The sequence below is a fragment of the Colias philodice genome, chromosome 25, assembly GCF_061535455.1.
Source record: "Colias philodice isolate Cphi_HAF_F1 chromosome 25, ilColPhil1 Martin Lab GWU primary, whole genome shotgun sequence".
NCBI lineage: Eukaryota > Metazoa > Arthropoda > Insecta > Lepidoptera > Pieridae > Colias > Colias philodice.
In genome coordinates, this window is record NC_143110.1 from 6,856,178 (window position 1) to 6,875,570 (window position 19,393).

General features: G+C 33.7%; 1 protein-coding gene across 4 annotated transcripts in view; it reads right to left on the reverse strand.

Annotated features, from left to right (window-relative positions):
* The window catches only part of LOC149477473 (nucleolar protein 4), a 136,040-nt gene that overhangs the window by 69,409 nt on the left and 47,238 nt on the right, over nucleotides 1-19,393 (reverse strand). For all 4 annotated transcript variants that reach the window (XM_089710947.1, XM_089710948.1, XM_089710946.1 and 1 more), the window contains exons 3-4: nucleotides 12,039-12,173; nucleotides 8,140-8,958 (exon numbers count right to left, since the gene is read on the reverse strand). In XM_089710947.1, coding sequence (XP_089567073.1) covers nucleotides 8,140-8,958; nucleotides 12,039-12,173 — 954 coding nt within the window. The remainder of the gene's footprint in view (nucleotides 1-8,139; nucleotides 8,959-12,038; nucleotides 12,174-19,393) is intronic.

A 19,393-nucleotide genomic window follows, 5' to 3' on the forward strand; every position in this document is an offset into this window, starting at 1 on the left:
TAGGGTATTATCGGGGTGGGGTGAAAATCAGAAAAAAATTGCGCCAAGCGGCAAGCCCACCCATTCCTTTTCGTGAGCGTCGCCTCCCCGTCCTACGTGCCTCGAAGGGGGCACATGTGGTGGCAAATTACATAGAACGACAGGTGAATTTGGAAAATTAAAGTTTGTATGAGATAGTGGGCTTTTGATGACATGTTTACGTGTAGCGTGATAGAAGCTATATTTAAAAAACACGGGGATTTACAAATGTGGCTACTAGAGAATGTTAAAATTTATGGAAATACGAAAAATATTTAACTTAACTCGTGTTTAATTTTATTAACCTCACCGAACAATTTTATGTGTAAATTAGTAAAAAAGTAAAAATTTCGTAATCTGAAAAAGGTTTTCTTTTGACATCTTTGAAATGTGTATCTTAAGTGTTTATTTTATTTAGGTAAGCTTATACCCTTTAGTTTCTGTGATCTGTGGCTTATACGTAATCAAATAAGTATTAAAATTACATTTATATAAAACATCTAGTTATCTAGTACAAAATAGTGGAAAGAAACGAAACACAACAATATTAAACTCATATGTCGTGATAATTAGGAGGTTACACCCCTTTACCCCTCGGGGACATGGGGACTTACCCTCCCGGTGCTTGGGTATGATCGACCGTATGATGCTTTTTGATGTTAAATATTGTATACTGGATAAAGAAACCGTCAAGTGTTTAGTAAATTTATATTTAAGTGTGCTTGAAAATGGGTTGCTAAGACTTATATGTATTCGATAATAATTTAGACCAAAAGGCAAATTTTATTAAATTACCTTTATTGTTAGGAATAAATTATACTAAGCCGTTCTTGATCTAAAGATTTTCAATATTTTTCATTTACCTAAATGCAATGAAAGTGGAGCTAATTTTTCAGTTTTCTTATATTTTTTTACAAAGCATAAAAAGTCGTGTAACATATTACAAAAATAAAATCTCTAAAGCACCAGGGTCGCATGCAGCACGAAGAGGACTAATTTGTGTCGGGTAAATAGCGGGCGCGCCTAGAACGGGTCCGAAATGATTATTTAATAGTAACCCTCCCGAGCCCAAGGGGTGTATAACCCTAGAAAAAGTTTCGCTGCGTCTATGAAACTATGAGGCCGGGTGAAATGCGGAGTCGTTTCTATAGAAATGGTATAGTTTTTGGTAACATTATGTTTATGTACATGTTATTTAGCTGACTGCACATTAACTGGTGAATTCTTCGTTTTAAAAATGCTGGCATGAAAAACTGTATGTTCTCGATCTTCGTATTAGAGTTTTAAGTTTGTTTTAGATTTTATGTTAACATTTTATTTAGGTCAGAACTTTTTCATAGAAGAATATAGATTGTGTAGAATCTTTTAACATACCTAATAATAAATTTATTCGTTTAATTAATAAAGTAATTACTGATTTATTTATTTAAATGATTATTGGTAAAAAAAATATTTTGCGTTGGTGTAAAATAATTGTTGGCTTTCCTGAAAAAATAAATAAAAATACAGTAACATTATATTAGTTTTATTTTAAACATAGCAATTAAACACCTTTCTCTTGTGAGAAATATTACTCTATATAACAATTTGTTTGTGTGTCACTCGTATCACCTTGTATTGTGTGTAAAAAATAAGATTTTGTTATTTCCTTTCAGTGAAGAAGAACAATGTATACCAGGTAAACATAATACGAAATCCATATCTATACTAGGAGCACATAAGTCGCAAGATACGGCTGTACATTAACGAAGGCGCGGGTCGGCGACGCTGTCACTGCAGATTATATGGGGTTGGGTACCAAGGGCTCCCGGGGGTCTGAACGACCCGCTGTTGCCGAGGCTTGTAGCTACGGATACGGCAGGGTTGGGGAAATATCATTTTGGGATAAGGAAAATATGAAATTTCGAAGCTGAGGCGTAATATGTTCTAATGATAGCACTTTTTACGTGGTATATTTTAACATCATTTATTATTACATTATCTGAATGTATTTTTAAGGGTAAACAAAAGTTAAGATAATTTATATCCTTTAAACAAAATATTCAGATGAAATATCCTCCTATAAAAAGCAATTTTGAATTACCATTAATCGAATAAATACCATATCCATTATTTCGTCATCTGTGTCCGAGACCTTCGGGTCGTAATGATTTACGCGCCCTTAAAAACATTTATTGGAGGCCTGGAAACTCATTGGAGCTTGATTTTTGTCTGTCCATCCCTAGCGTCCCACATTATAAGTTATAACTATAGACAATTATAGATCAATATTATTACTAATAAATAATATATTCTTACGTAAATATGGTAATGTGGGTTAATTTTACCCCAATTATATTTATAAATGTAATATCTAAACAATGCTCTAAAATAATCACATTTGTATTTAAATAATAATTAGGTCATTTTGCATAGGGTGCGCGCAATAGAATTTAAAACTTTTTCAAATATATTTTTCAGTCGTCATAGTGAAAATAGTTTTAATAAAAAATATTAGGGACCTATTAAACCAGTATTTTAAACGAACTTATTATTTGTTTGTTTTTAAACTTCATCGAAGCTTTCAAAGATATCTGAAAAATGATTTTTTTATAATAATGCAATCAATTATCAATATTTAAGGCTATCTCATACCATCAATTTCCAAGTCGGTCAAACAAGCGAACAATATACGGCCGCTTGACCCTCCGTGACATGTCACCCTTCGTAACTCTATGGTTTTTCTCCCTTCCTTCCCTACTGTTAGGAGCGCTGATTGATTCTCTTACGTTTACAGAAAATACTCTTTAGTAAAACCGCATTTCTTATTCGAAATTCAAAATTTACCATCCAGCATTAACGATAATAAACGATTTGTAAAGAACTGAGAAAAGATTCGTGTCATTTTGAAGATTTGAATTCGGAACATCTCAATTATTCTTATTTTTTTTTTTTTGGAATCAAAAAGTTCGTACATAAAAATATTGTGTGAAATGTAACTGGCCGGTTTTACTGGGCTGCTGTATTAAAATAAAAATGTAGATAAAAACAAGCGCCTCTCGTTTCTTTTCTGTTGGCAGGAAATGAAAAGAAGAGTTGCACATAATTATTTTCTTGGGTAGAGTATCTTATTATTATTATCCTTGACTTAAAGAATCTCTTGTATCTATCAATAAGCAATAAACTGCTATATCATATCAGTGTAATGAAGTAAATGTAGCATTGTCTTATAATGTCGATGTCGATTCTATCTATCTGTGCCTACGTTTTTTGTGTGTTACCTAATTATATTTTAAACTTGAAACTTTTCAAAGTAATTAATTGTAGGGTTTCCAGTTGAATGATGGATAGAGGTATATGCAACTCTGATTTCATTCAAGCTTTATTTCGATAACTTATCTAAGACTATTTTAGTGTGATAGGTAATTTTGTATGTTTTTTAATTACTCTTCACCGCCAGCACACCCCCGTCGGTATTATTTTCGGTTGGTTAATTCCGTTGCGTGTAGACACCTCGCTTGCGAGGTACTAGGCGCTAATACATGGCAAGGAGGTGGGTGGTACGTGAATTACTGCGGCGCCCTGCAGGCGGGACTCCACTAATTCTGTTAAAATTCTCAGTACACTATACTTGCCTGGTAACAACGGTTAGGGTACCAGGGAGGTTTACACCCCTATAAGCTGTTTTTTACGCCTTACGTGCTTTTTATGTAAAGTTTGTTAGTCTGATCTTTTTGAAAGCCTTTTAAATTACCTTTCGCACTACGTAACTTGGTAAAATTTTGTATTGAAATTAAAAAAACTTCGTCTTTTCATTAATGATGAAATTGAAGGAAGTGGATGAAAATTGAAAACAGTCCTTATTAAAAAAGAACACAATTAAAATTGTACTAAAAACAACTGAATCTAGGAACTCTCTATGTAGAGAAACAGTAATCATAATATTATGTTATGTATTGATTTTTTTTTATTCTAGAAAATGTTAAGACAGTTGTATACTTATACAATCGTCCTTGAGATTTCTACTGCGTATCTTACAAGTCAGATTCAAACTTGACTTTAAAGCCCCCTCGTGAATTCAACCCTCCAATGCGGAACTCAAAAATTAAGTCATATTAATTATGAATGGTGCATTTGACCCGTTGTCGAATAAGTATTATCGTTAAATACATCAATTAGTTCGTATGTTCGTATTCTTAATTTTGTGGGGTAAATTTAAAATAACGAAAATTTTCTAGCCCGAATTAAGGCAGAAACAATTATTTACTTACACTTTGTCAAAATTACATCGGTTATTCAAATTTAATGTTTTCCATAATTTTTGAGAATTATAATGAACGAATTAGAAATAATTATTTCGACCAGGGTAACATAAATAAAGGTGAGGTAACAATAATTATATTTTGCGAAACTTGTCACAGCAGCATTGCCAAATAAACTCCAATGCGGCTAAAGGGTTTATTTTCTGGCTGGATTTGGCACGCACAAGACTAAGTAATCCTTAGAGAGAAACTTACCTAGCTTTGAATATACTTAAGCTATACTTATGGTTTAGCTTGAGTGTTCTATATGTTGTATACCTAATTAGTATGATGTATGTTTTTGTTCTATAGGCATTTTGAAATGCCATTTTCACATTTTTGTTGAGACAAAGGGACAAAGAAGTCAGAAAGGACACAAATAACACAAAACTTCATATTACAATTGACGAGACATTATTATCTCCAATTACAGTTTTCCACAGATTATCCAAATTACTCACACTGATATTGTCATGACATCCAACCCCACGTCAGCGAGGGGTCGATCGGACCCCTTGTTACCCATCGATCGTTGAACAAAATATGATTATATTTCAAGGACATGCCTGATTTATTGTTTATGCATCTACTATAACTTTGCCTGCGACATTTTGGATATCATTTAGTATAAATATTTTTACATTTACAGGCTTAATAAACAAATACTTATTCCACTAACAAACAAATAAATTACGTATTTTTTAATTTCTTCATTAATTTCTATAGAAATTTTCCATGTAGAATTTTCAGAATATCTATTTACCCATATATAGACGACGAAGTTTTTATTCCAGTCCAAAAATGTCAGTTCTATTTTTTTATTCATCTTTAATTCTTGTCACTGGCGACACCTTACCAAACGTTATTAAGCACGAGCGGTCCGCCCCGGCTTCGCCCGTGGTACATAGTTCGCAATAAACGGTAGCCTATGTTCTTTCTCAGGGTCTAAAGATTGTCTGTGCCAAATTTCATCAAAATCGGTCCAGTAGTTTATGCGTGAATACCATACATACATACATAATTACAAACCTTTCCTCTTTATAATATTAGTATAGATTAAATATGGTCAGATATTACATAACACATATACATCATACAACACACTGGCCGAACTAAACAAACTTCTAATCTCTGGCATCAAAGCAGTCTCACGGACCGCAAGTGGCGGCCGACGAATAAAATAGTCTGTTGTGTTATTAACAGCCCCTCTTGGGGTGGTCCATGATGTATAGTGTATGGAAACGGTAGCTTTTGTGATAGAAAAGCTTAATTTATGGTGTAAACTTTTTGACTGCTAATGTAACATATATGCTAATTAGTATCTATGTATATCTTGTTAATCAAAATTCGGATTATAATCTACTATTTTATGTGTCATTTACTAGATCAAAAGCGATATTTAATGACATAAGCTTCTATTTCTGCTGTAACTCTTTAAATAAAACGAAGTAAATAATCACAAGGAAATGGTTAACAAAACAAAATATTGAAAGGCTACATTTTCCCATAACTATTATAACGAAAATAATAAATAAAAACCTTTAACTAATATTCATTAAAAAGCTTATAAATTTCCAATAATGAACGGACATTCAAAGCTCGTCTAACCTGTACAAAAAAGTGAACACAATCCTTGATTCATTAGAAAATAACAAAAGCATTGTGATAGTTCGAGCTTATCATTTCTGGGAAATACAAAGCGCTTCCAGCAAACATAGCTCCATACTTCAGTATCCGAGAAAAAAGGGAGGTAGGGTCGAATATCCCTCGCTAAGGGGGCCGGCAATGGACTGAAGGAGCCCCAATCAATCTTACAAGTCGCTCCGAGGGGGAGAGGCACTTTCGGAGGTCGTAGAGACCCTCTAACGGTAAAACTGACCCACCCCGGGCCACATGGAAAAGGTCCGAAAGAAACTTTTGCGGATATTAGGGTTTTATGTGATTAATGTAGCGTTTATGACGCGCCTATCATGGCACTGTTTTAATGAAACTGACGGGTAGGTTTGTTTGAGTGCAAATTGCTGTGAACAATCTAATTTATATGTAAAACATTGTGAGTACCTGTGTGATAAAATTTGTCAATAGATCTTTAACAGTTTACGCGTCGCTAACCATTATTAATTGTCTTTGCCTTTCTTTTTACAAATCAAACTTCAACGACACGAGTAAATCTTTATTATACGCAAAATAGTGAACTGAAGTATCCCTTACACTAAAGTGCTAAAGCACAAAAATGCTATCTGCCAATAACCGCAAAAAACATCTCCGCAAATTTCAAAACCCTCTCAGCAAAGCGCGATCGTAAGGCGACCAACAAAAAACCGACATCAGAAAATGTACTTGCTCACTTTTCCATTGGGCATCGTTTTTGTGTCTTGTCTAATACCGTGACGCCCCCCGGCTGATGAGTCCCACCCACCACCTCGCCCCAAGCGAGAAAAATGAGTTAGAAAAGATGCGGCGCCCGATTATAGCGTAACGTCCCTTTGTGAGCCATTCGTCTGAATTCTGAATCAATCGGTCGCTTGTACCCCGCCGGCGGTCCACGGTTGCCTATCCTGTCCTGTGTAATGCGTATGATAGGCTTTTGTCATTATTATCAACGTATTTCGTAATAAAATACGTATGTTATAATTATGTATTCTGTTAAAATTGAATCTAACTAATCAGTAATGCATTCATAGCCTATTATGGTTGGAAATTAGGAAAATGTATCCTTGTTTAAACTAATAAAGTACTTTGAATAATAAATCACACTATTTCTGATACCTATATATAACGATAACCTATATATAATACTAGCTTCCGCCCACGACTTTGTACGTGCATCCCCTTTTTTCCCCGTTCCCGCAAGAATTTCGGGAAATCCTTTCTTAGCGGATGCCTACGTCCTAACATCTACCTGCATGCCAAATTTCAGCCCGATGGCCGATACGTCCAGTGGTTTGGGCTGTGCGTTGATAGATCACTATATCAGTCACCTTTGAGTTTTTTTATATATACTTTTGTACAGATTTACTAATAATCTTAAACTTTCTATCACCTATACGTTTGTATGTTTGTATCATGTATCACCGACTCCTTAGACTTGATTTAATTCAAAGTTTGTAAACTTATCAATAATAATTTACAATATGTACATTAATTTCAAGATCTTATTAAAGAAAGAAACATGCATTTCAATATAAACCATGTTTTTTAGATTTTTTTAACTACATTTTTTATTTCAATAAAATTTTCATGTCTACGACATGGTCACATGAATATTTCTTTCATTTTGTTCACTTATGGGCGAGATCATTAGTTTCTTTAAACTTGCTATGAATAATTTTAAGTTTGTAAGGTTAACCTACTTTTTTAACTTCACAAAAATCCTCGCATGTCAAATGTATTCAGAGAAATATTGCAGTTCACGATCTGAATTAAGATATGCGTTCGAATAATAGTGTTTGTAGGATTCTAGGTTTTAGAAAAAGCTTGATTAATAAAAAATCTTTTGTCCGAAATTAATATTAAGAAAAACCTATTTTACATACTTTTTAAATCGATTTTCCAAAACTGCAAAAATAGCATATAATATTACGTATTGAGAAAAAGTCTTGAAAAAGTTAATCGTGATAGATTTGAACAGTTATGATAATAATAACAAATGTTATATGAAATAACGTAAAATCAAAGGCGTGTTTGTGGCGGGGAATATTCCAACTTTAAGCTAGGGATGAATTCTCCCAAATTAGGGAGAAAAATAAATTTCGCGGTTCAACTGTTAGAACAATTTTGTAACGTAAATGTTTTCGTTAACCAAAAGCGTACAAATATTAAATTGGTAAATAAACCTTACCTTATTTTCGCCGTCTAGTCGCTCCTGATACGCCATATTTTTCATATGTTTCAGATAGGCTGTAGTTATCGGCACGCTGTAGTCGATGTCGTCGCTGTAATACATTCCTCCGTCTGGTCTCCAGGGCTTTGGAAATCTTCCGAATGTACTAGAACTTTCTGACGTAGACGGCAACAGTTTTTTTCTAGGTGGCGAACGTGATTTAGGCGGGTCTTTCGACGTTAAATTTGCAACGTCCAATGGATTATATTTCTTCTTAACTTCCGCCCTATCGCTTTCGTTCTCTGCCGCCCTGGTACTTTCACTGCTTGATTCTTCTGTTTTACTCTCTTCTTTTTGAATTGGCGGTGGACTGTCAGACTTGACATCTTCTACGTCGATCAGACTGTCATCTTTGTCAATTTCTGGGTCAGTTTGCAGAGGTTCTACCTCTCTGAAAGGTTCCACTGAGCTTCTATCGAATAGAGAGGCGGCGTCGAAGCCATTAATCTTCTTCGAAGTCAATTCGATGTACGTTGGTTCATCTTCTACATCAGTGGGTTTTGGACTGTCGACCTTTTTCAATGGCTGGAGATCAGTATAATCGTATTTTGGTTCGAAATAGTTTTGTGTGGCGTCGATTTCTGACTCCCAATTTCTAGCGTAGTCTGGTGGACAGTGAGGTAGAAAAGGTAGGTACGTGGGATGTCTGGTTGGTGAGGGGGAGGGGGTTGGCAGAGGGGGAGGGGAGGCACTGCGCGGACGCCGCGCACATTCAGCACAACCAGTCAGAAATCTTGTCACTGCTTCTCGTGGTAAGAAAGCATAGGTTTCGGTTATCTGTAAATAAAGATAAAATATAAAAATTATGGCTGAAAATTTTTAACGAAATATAAAGTTGAATATATATAAATGTAAAGAGCAATTTTTATTATACATTTCTAGTCCATTGAATAAAAAGTTCTAGAGTGCGTGAGTTAGTAACGTAAGATGTTTCTTCGGAAACATGTCAAGAGTCCCTAGGTAATAAACATACTAAAACCCCGGGCCACTAGGAGGAGCCCCGGAGTGGGGGGAGGGGGAAAATGGGTCCATTTTTTCATTTTTCGCTTAAATCTCAAAAACGGTACATGTTAGAGAAAAACTTTCAAGGAAAAGTTGAAAGGCCATAAAATTATCTACAAGTTGTACCTGAATCATTTTTTCCTATATCCTACCGTTTCTGAGTTATACGCAGTAAAACATGATTTTGGCTCAAACAATTTCCACATCAATCGATCAAAAAATATTTCTTTCTTCCAAAAAACTCAAAAGTGCAACTTGTAACCGGTACTAATAGATTGCTCTTAATTAGGTCTATAATTGGTAAAATAAACACATTCCTCCATGGAAGCCTTTAGGAGGAATCGATTGTCAAAATATTATATTATGGTAGTTTGAGTTACTGAACTTGATCTTTTTATTTTTTTCTTCCAAAAAACTCATAAGTGCAACTTGTGACCGGTACAGATAGATTGCTCATAATTGGGTCTATCATTGATAAAAATACCAGATTCCAACACGGAGGCGTTTACGGGGAATTGAATTTTATTAGGGTAGTTACGATACTTGAACTTTTTATTTTTTTTCTCCAAAAAAACTCAAAAGTGCAACTTGTGACCGATACTGATAGATTGCTCTTAATTAGGTCTATAATTAGTAAAATAAACACATTCCTCCATGGAAGCCTTTAGGAGGAATCGATTTTCAAAATACTATATTAGGGTAGTTTGAGTTACTGAACTTGATCTTTTTATTTTTTTCTTCCAAAAAACTCAAAAGTGCAACTTGTGACTGGTACTGTTAGATTGCTCTTAATTAGGTCTATAATTGGTAAAATAAACACATTCCTCCATGGAAGCCTTTAGGAGGAATCGATTGTCAAAATACTATATTAGGGTAGTTTGAGTTACTGAACTTGATCTTTTTATTTTTTTCTTCCAAAAAACTCAAAAGTGCAACTTGTGACCGGTACAGATAGATTGCTCATAATTAGGTCTATCATTGATAAAAATACTAGATTCCACCATGGAGGCGTTTACGGGGAATTGAATTTTATTAGGGTAGATACGATACTTGAACTTTTTATTTTTTTTCTTCCAAAAAAACTCAAAAGTGCAACTTGTGACCGGTACCGATAGATTGCTCATAATTAGGTCTATCATTGATAAAAAAACCAGATTCCACCATGGAGGCCTTTAGGAGGTATTGAATTTTATTAGGGTAGTTACGATACATGAACTTTTTAACTAACTACCCTAATAAAATTCAATTCCCCGTAAACGCCTCCATGGTGGAATCTGGTATTTTTATCAATGATAGACCTAATTATGAGCAATCTATCTGTACTGGTCACAAGTTGCACTTTTGAGCTTTTTGGAAGAAAAAAAATAAAAAGTTCATGTATCGTAACTACCCTGATAAAATTCAATTCCCCGTAAACGCCTCCGTGGTGGAATCTGGTATTTTTAGCAATGATAGACCTAATTATGAGCAATCTATCTGTACCGGTCACAAGTTGCACTTTTGAGTTTTTTGGAAGAAAAAAAATAAAAAGATCAAGTTCAGTAACTCAAACTGCCCTAATATAATATTTTGACAATCGATTCCTCCTAAAGGCTTCCATGGAGGAATGTGTTTATTTTACCAATTATAGAACTAATTAAGAGCAATCTATCAGTACTGGTCACAAGTTGCACATTTGAGTTTTTTGGAAGAAAGAAATATTTTTTGATCGATTGATGTTGAAATTGTTTGAGCCAAAATCATGTTTTACTGCGTATAACTCAGAAACGGTAGGATATAGGAAAAAATGATTCAGGTACAACTTGTAGATAATTTTATGGCCTTTCAATTTTTCCTTGAAAGTTTTTCTCTAACATGTACCGTTTTTGAGATTTAAGCGAAAAATGAAAAAATGGACCCATTTCCCCCCTCCCCCCACTCCGGGGCTCCTCCTAGTGGCCCGGGGTTTTAGTATGTTTATTACCTAGGGACTCTTGACATGTTTCCGAAGAAACATCTTACGTTACTAACTCACGCACTCTAGACCCCCCTTGGAGGGACTCATTCAATGGACTATTCCCATTTATCAATTATTCGTTTTGATGTTTGACTTGTTAGTTACTCTGTAATTGGAATTCGTGTATTTTTTTTGTTATGTTAGTTTAAAAATATTTGTTTATTCCACGTCCTACGTCTAAAATTAATCAAAATAAAATTCTGTTATTTTATGTTCAAATTGTATTTCAAAATAATTAAATTGTCGTATCGTATTTACAAGTTACGCAAGTTATATTTCAGGACAATTTTCACACACGGCATGATCTGATCCCATACCAAGCTTTCGCTTGTCCTATGGAAATCTGATGGCTGATAAACATACATATATTATATGTTTTTGTGTTAAATAATATAATGGATAAACCGCGACGATTCTTTAATTTAATTGCCGAACGGAAAGTGCCACAAACTTTAATTAATACATCATAATATAAAAAAAAATACCAAAATTTATTTTATGAATATTAGGTATCAAGATCGTGTTTTTTTTTTGTAGCGACAAATTCAATATAGTTCGTTGTTTATCATATCAAAAATCAATTAATAAAAAAATATATGTTTTTGAAATACACGCCATCTAGTATCCGTTCGCCAATAACTACTACTCGCCTCGGAGCTCAAAATATATTTCAGGCTTTTCACTCACTTGTAAATGTTTTCGAAACAAGTCACTAGATGGCAGTATTATAAATAATTATAAATATCAAAATAAAGTAAATAATTTTAGTTGCTTTTGGTTCATAGGTAGTAATGACACGATTGTTATTATTAATCTTATTTCATTTTTATCTACATATAAATAATAAAGGAAAACTCACAGTTCTGTACGTGCGTTTTTGTCCTGCATGTTTCCCGGGTCTTCCTTCAAGTTCTACATGAACCGTGTAGATAATGTCGAAGAAATTTTCAACTACTGCCACTTTTCTGTACACAGGTTCTTGATTTGGTGCATTCTGTAACAAAATAAAAACACAAATTTCATACCGTTGAACGGCAAAATAGCGCCATCTAGTGTGAACTAGCAAGATCACACTTATAAAATGTTTCTGCTATTCACCACTAGATGGCGAAACATACATGATTCTGGATAATAATAATCTGCAAATAAAAATTATCTATTTATAACAACTTTCAAATCGTATAAACATTTTTTTATGAATTTTAAGTCAAGTAATATTAATACATTTATTATGAATTTAAAAATATAAAAGTAAAAGTTGTATAATTTAAATACGTATTATCCTACACAAATCATTTATGACAAAACTTCCTACCGATAATTAAATAGTTATTTTCCTCTTTCCTACTATCTAAATATCTATCTGCTATTAACAGTTAACAAGTCACACCCTACAAATGTTATGCAGATACCTTCTATCAGTTAATTGTAGCGAAGTTACACAGCTAATCCAACGCTTAACTTGCGGACAGCAATTAACTTGCGCGGGAAGGTATTAGGATCCGGGATCCCGCGCGGGTCGTTACCGAGTGGTATTGTTAAAGAATTATTATAGATAAAACGGTTTGTATATGTATAGATTAAAGGAATATATTTAAAACGAAAGATGGGTGATATGCTTAATAGAAAAGAGAACTGTTAAAATACATTTGGCGTAATATTATAAGTTTACTAGCGGTCCGCCCCGGCTTCGCCCGTGGTACATATGAAAAATAGATGTTGGCCGATTCTCAGACTTACCCGATATGCACAGAAAATTTTATGAGAATCGGTCCACCCGTTTCGGAGAAGTATGCAGACTAACATTGTGACACGAGAATTTTATATATAAGACTAGCGGCCCGCCCCGGCTTCGCCCGTGGTACATATGAAAAATAGATGTTGGCCGATTCTCAGACTTACCCGATATGCACAGAAAATTTCATGAGAATCGGTCCACCCGTTTCGGAGGAGTATGCAGACTAACATTGTGACACGAGAATTTTATATATAAGATTTTTCACAAACTATTGTGCTAAAAGATATAAGTATGTTCAATAACAACGAGGGTTTTCTTTACCTATTAGTAAAATTGTAGCATTAGGTAGTTAACTGCTTTTACCGACAATTTTCATAATTAGCAACACAATATGCATATATGTTTTAATAAATAAATTATTTTACCCAAGCATCAAAACTAAAAACGCACAATTAATTCTTCATCTCAAGCAATTCACAGATAACTCAACTAGAACCCAACAATATGCAGGCAACTTGAAGCACATAAATCAGCGAGCCGCGGAGGGTATCAACGGGCCCCGGGACTCGGGACTAATGGCCGCGGCAATTACATGTCGGGACTCGAGACTCGGGGCCTAATAGTGATGAGACGGTTTTTGGTGTGAAATATATTTTATGTAAAGTCGATTTTTTTTATTAGGAAGATTTTGTTTTGCCGAGTGGATAGTTGATTCATAGATTTTTACGCATACACATTGAAGTTGGTTTAGTTTAGTTGATTCGATTTTAAAAACATGAACAAATTTTGAAGAGAAGTCTCAAGTCTTATAAATGTATAATGTAATAACTAATAATATTTTATTGATCGCACTTTTATAAATCAACGTTATCTTAGAAATTAATAGACAAAACAACGAAATCAATTTTATAGTATGTAAACATTAGCGAAAGGATTGAACTTCCCTTTTTATAAAAAAAAGAACATGATTTATACAAACGATATCCTTAAATTATAGCCAGAAATACAAAGAAAAACATAAATTCAGAAAGAAACCAGGTACAACCCTATCCCGCCCAATTAGCGCTGCTCCAACCCAACACAAAATGAAAATAAAGTGTACGAAATATTTCCGAATCCAGACATTTTGGTGAAAACATAAAACACACTATTATAACACTAAATAATTATTAAATATATTAAATATATTCTAAATGATTTATGTATTGACTTTTGAATTAATACGATAAATAAAGAGAGACATTTATTTCAAAGAATTTTACAATTCACTTATTCTAACGTTTTATAATAATATTATATAAACTTGTACATCTGTAAATTCTTTGAAATAAAATGTAAACCTCAGATTTTTTAAAATTCAATCTTTTGTTTTCCTTTCGCGCTATAATAAAATATAATATGACGATAAAACCAAAAACAGGGTGTACAGAATTAATTTGAACTAAATAGGTAAGTACTATCCAATTCTTAGAATCAGTTTTCTATGAAATTATAAAATACGGACTGAGAATCCATACTAATATTATAAATGCGAAAGTAATTCTGTCTTTCTGTCTGTTACTCAATTGCGCCTTAACTACTGAACCAATTTGCATGAAATTTGGTGTAGAGATATTTTGATACCCGAGAAAAGACATAGGATATGTTTTATCCCGGAAATCCTACGGGAACGGGTTTTTCTTTGAAAACGCGGGCGAAGCCGCGGACGGAAAGCTAGTAGTTTATAAGTAGTAGATGTACAGATGAATACGGACCTGCAACATGCTAAATCTATTCCATAGTTTTTTTTGTAATGTTTTTACAATTAGATACTTAGGTAAATTGTTAGTTCTTATTTCTTAATAGTGCTTCTACCGGTTTTGACATTTACAGTATAACTAGCTTTCCACCCGCGGCTTCGCCCGCTTTGTCTAAAACATAATAAATTAATAATTATATACTTAAACCTTCCTCTTGAATCACTCTATCTATTAAAAAAAACCGCATCAAAATCCGTTGCGTAGTTTTAAAGATTTAAGCATACATAGGGACATAGAGACGGAGAAAACGACATTGTTTTATACTATGTAGTGATTTAGCAAACGTTTAATAGTATTCTATATAAAATTGAGAATATAATACATATTAACCCAGATTTTTTGCAAACACCTTTGTACGAGAAGCCTAAACATGCTCGTAATCGTTCGATTAGTGAAATCAAGTAGTGATGTATTTAACACAATATCGACGTTGGGTGAGCGGATAATGAGTTCAGCGGCGCGCGGCATGTCGCCTCATCACTACCATCTCCCACCCTGTTGGCTAGGGCTGTAACGAGATATCGATAAAATTTAAATAATATTTTTTGTTAGATTTTTTGCGGATTTGTTTTATGGTAAATTTTTTATGTGTGTAAACCAATTACGTTTTTGTTTATGACTTTACTTATTTATAGTTATTCATATTTAGGTCCGATGATTGGCTGTTATTATTTTAAAAGCTTTGTTTCCACTAAGTTATCAAGCACATACTTTGTGGTAGGTTATCCTTACTTCTACATGTAAATTTGTCATCACACATCAGATTTTACATATGATTATTCGATTTAGAATAGGAATAGTATTTCTTTTGTGATGCTTGTAATGTTACAGTTTGTCAACTAACCATATTATATAATTTTAAAATATGAACTTCTATAAATGAATTGTACAAAACAATACATTTACCTGTGTCAATAAAATTAATAAGAAACCTGGATAAGCACAAAACATCGATATCGATAATATGTATTAACTAAAATATTACAGCCCTACTCGGTTCGCCGCGCATTAATCAGCTGTTCCTTTCGATCTGCCGGTCACGGGCCGTCGACACGCCGCCGTAGGGCTGTCACTTAATGATTTTTTTTATTGATTTATTCTGAACGTCGCAGTGAAGCATAGTATAAGTGAGCGTGGGTTTAATAACTATGGCTAGAAATACGACAATACATAATTTATAATTTATAACGTAATTTGTTACATAATTCTGTTTTAGAATAAGCAGAATTAATTATATTAGCGCTCTATGTATCTGTTTCTCTGTTATTTGCTGAAACCATTTTAATGCAAAATATTTTAATTATGTTGTAGCCAGTTACTAGGCTCAAAAAAAAGGTAAACGTCTAAATCATGAGCACCTGTAAAACTTTTCATAAATATTATTAAGTTACTTTAGAGCAAACGAAATATTATATGACATCGAACCGCTTGAAGGCAAGACAAACGAAATTATTGAGAAGCCCTCCGTCTCAAATCCATGTGATATTACGCGGGGCTTATAGCGAATGCGCCTTTGACATTCAGTTTATTTGTCATGTAATAACGTCTGGCTTTAATAATATTAATCTGTAATATTTTATATACCGCTTGTGTGAAAAGTAATCTTTCCGTGAATACGACATGGCTTAAGTTGATGGTAATAAAAATTTGAAAGATTCAATCACGCAATAATGTTTATTTATACCTTAAATCAGAGCAAATTAGAGGAAAGGAAATTGAATTTCGAAATAACTAGGCCGAAAATACCTTCACAAAAGGTGGTGGTGATTGCTTGGTACAAGATGCAGAGGAACCAAAAGCACGTTTGTCCGCTTTATTAATAAAAAAACTACTGATTATAAAAACTAGGTATTTGCCAGTATTTTGTATAGAGTTTTGATGTACTTTGTTAGAAAATATGATGAAAGGCTACGCTGCATGTATCGGGGTCATGTCAATAAGTGAATTACTAGCCGCCTCTTTGGTGAGCGGAAAAGTCATTAGCTCTGCAATCTAAAGGCCTGTATAGTATTTTATGAAAGTTGGTTTTAAATTTTATTGAAAAAGACTTTCTTAATCTTCCTTATCTCCCATTTCAAAGCTTATAAACATATTTCCGATCAATTTCAGCTTTAAATCCCTAACAGGAATAGATGTATCGTAAATAATGGAATATTAATGGTAAATATAAGTCAGATTTTGTCCAGGAAGCGGCAGTTATCAAAAAGCCGTTGCCATGGATGCGCCCCCGTTCGTGCCTGGGATCAGTCGCAGTTGGAGAACAAAGAAATATATAGAAATACCTCGCTTTGGTTCGGAATGGGCTAACAATGTCAATTACAGATGACTATGCGTGTGTATATGAATATGCACCTTACACAAATTTGATATAATGTTTCCTTTGATTTAGTTGGACTTTCATATAATAATTTCACGTTTCTTAAATGGTAGCAACCAGTAGAATATAGCAGAATTGTAGTATCCTAGATTAGTTTAAATCATGTTTCAGGGCAACGTATATTGTATATTTTGTATTGCGGATTCCATAAAGAAAAAGACCGACCGAAGATTCTTTGAAGAGATTTTTTTAACATAGGGAGAGGCATACCTCATGACTGAGGGCTGCCACATTTACCTACCTAATAACTGCTTACTACTTTTCTAAATACGTATAAACGTTATATATATTCACATTTTAATAAAACAGAGTTGCGAAGTGCTAACTAAAGTCGATCGGTTCTAGTTGATAGACCCCTTCTCACTTCCGCCCTTGCGGTCTACTGAACACACCCTCTGTAATCCGCTTTATACCTTTTGTAGCTATGCTATTTTGTGGTTCTGTTATCCTGGTAGGCTATATCTCCTGTACAGTTGGTTAGGCTCCGTTAAGATGCCGCCATCAGTTCCGCAAGTAATCCGAAGATGAGAAGATGAAATTAATAATAAAAACGCGGTAAGTATAAGCTTTTACGCATTCTTATAAATGAGACATCGTTAAATCTTAACGAGAGGCAACGGACAAGATGCTAGTGTGTTTCAAATAAATTGAGTTCGACCAATGTTGGAGTTGATAATGACAGATATTACATAGATAACCGCAGAATTAATGAAATAATGAGCTTTTTTGTTCACAAATGTAGTTATTTTGTTGCAAGATATAGTATCTACGTTACACACATAATCATAGTATCCTTTAAATATATACTCAAGGTCTTATTTCTAATTTTATATGCATTGACTAAATTCCGAAATAAAAAAAGGTCTAGCTCAAAAAATATTATATACGTAAAAATGTATACATAAAATATAGCTGTCTCGCATATCTTGAAGGGCCAACGGTCGAGCACACGAGACATCAGTCAAGTCTTCTGAGATCATCAGGGTTGTCAGTAATGTAATATAAGCGACCATAAATGATAAAATATATTTTAGTAAAGGCATTGCTTATTTGATTCAATTATCAGATGGATAATAATAGATATTTGATTACCGTACGTTTTTTGAGCCGTGGAATGTATAGTGTTCCATTTGGCTGTATTTCATAATTCATACAAGCATCATTTTACATAGACTTCAAGGAATAAAAATAATATTTGTTCAACTCGAAGTTCAAACAGCACTCGTAATAAACGCGTTAAAAATAGTATGAAAAATGATAATTACATAGATAGAATTTTACACATAGCGTTGTAAAATTTTTATATTCCCAGCAGATTTTTAGGTGGGTTTAAATGATTTTGAAATATATTTCGCACGCGTATATCAGTAAGCTGGATGTCACAAAGCATGAAGAGCCGATAAACGAGCACATGCGACACCCGTCAAGCCGTCCCCGCGAGATCACCAGGGTTGAACAATTTTAAGACAAACAATAATCGAAAATCGAATGAAAATCATCAATCATTTGAGTTACCAACGTTTTGAAAGTTATCTAAATATCTGAATTTTTAATACATAGTTACTTGAAGCTTGTAACAACGCGTATCTAACATTATAACGATTTCGAATGTTTATTAATAATACTGATATACTCACTTCTCTATTTTAAATAGTTTTATGACGAATATTTCTACGTAATGAAAATAAATACTACGAAATTAAATCAATATTTCATATTTAATTTTTATCACCAACGTAATCGAAGATATACTTAAATCGTTAACTATCAATCTAACAGTATAATCAGTTATATTATGAAACTAATAAAAATGAAATATACGTTGCACAGCCCTAGCGGTTACTGGTATGAGGCGGGGGAGGGGGGCGGAAGTGTCGTGCGTGCGATTTAATTCCATCGCCTTTCGCCTCGCGCGGCTGCGGGCCCGCTTGAGTGTGCTCGAGCAGTGATGTGCTGTGGGTGGATGTTGACGATATTTTTTTAATTTTTATTAATTAAAATGGATATGGTAAAAACATTATAAATTTATAATCATGTAGCATTTATTGTTTATTTAATATGTGTACTTCAAATACTACTATCAAGAGATTAAATAAGGGTTCGACATATCAATTATGACCGCGGCTGCGGCAATCGATAATACACCAATACAGTGAGATAATTTTGGTATAATTTGTGATAATTTTCGCGTTGATATAGGGTTAATGTACATTAAAATTTAAAAACCTTTAAACCGAGAAATTCGAATTTTCATTATTCCTATATCGAGTTTGTAAAACCATTTAAGTAAACTGTTTTGT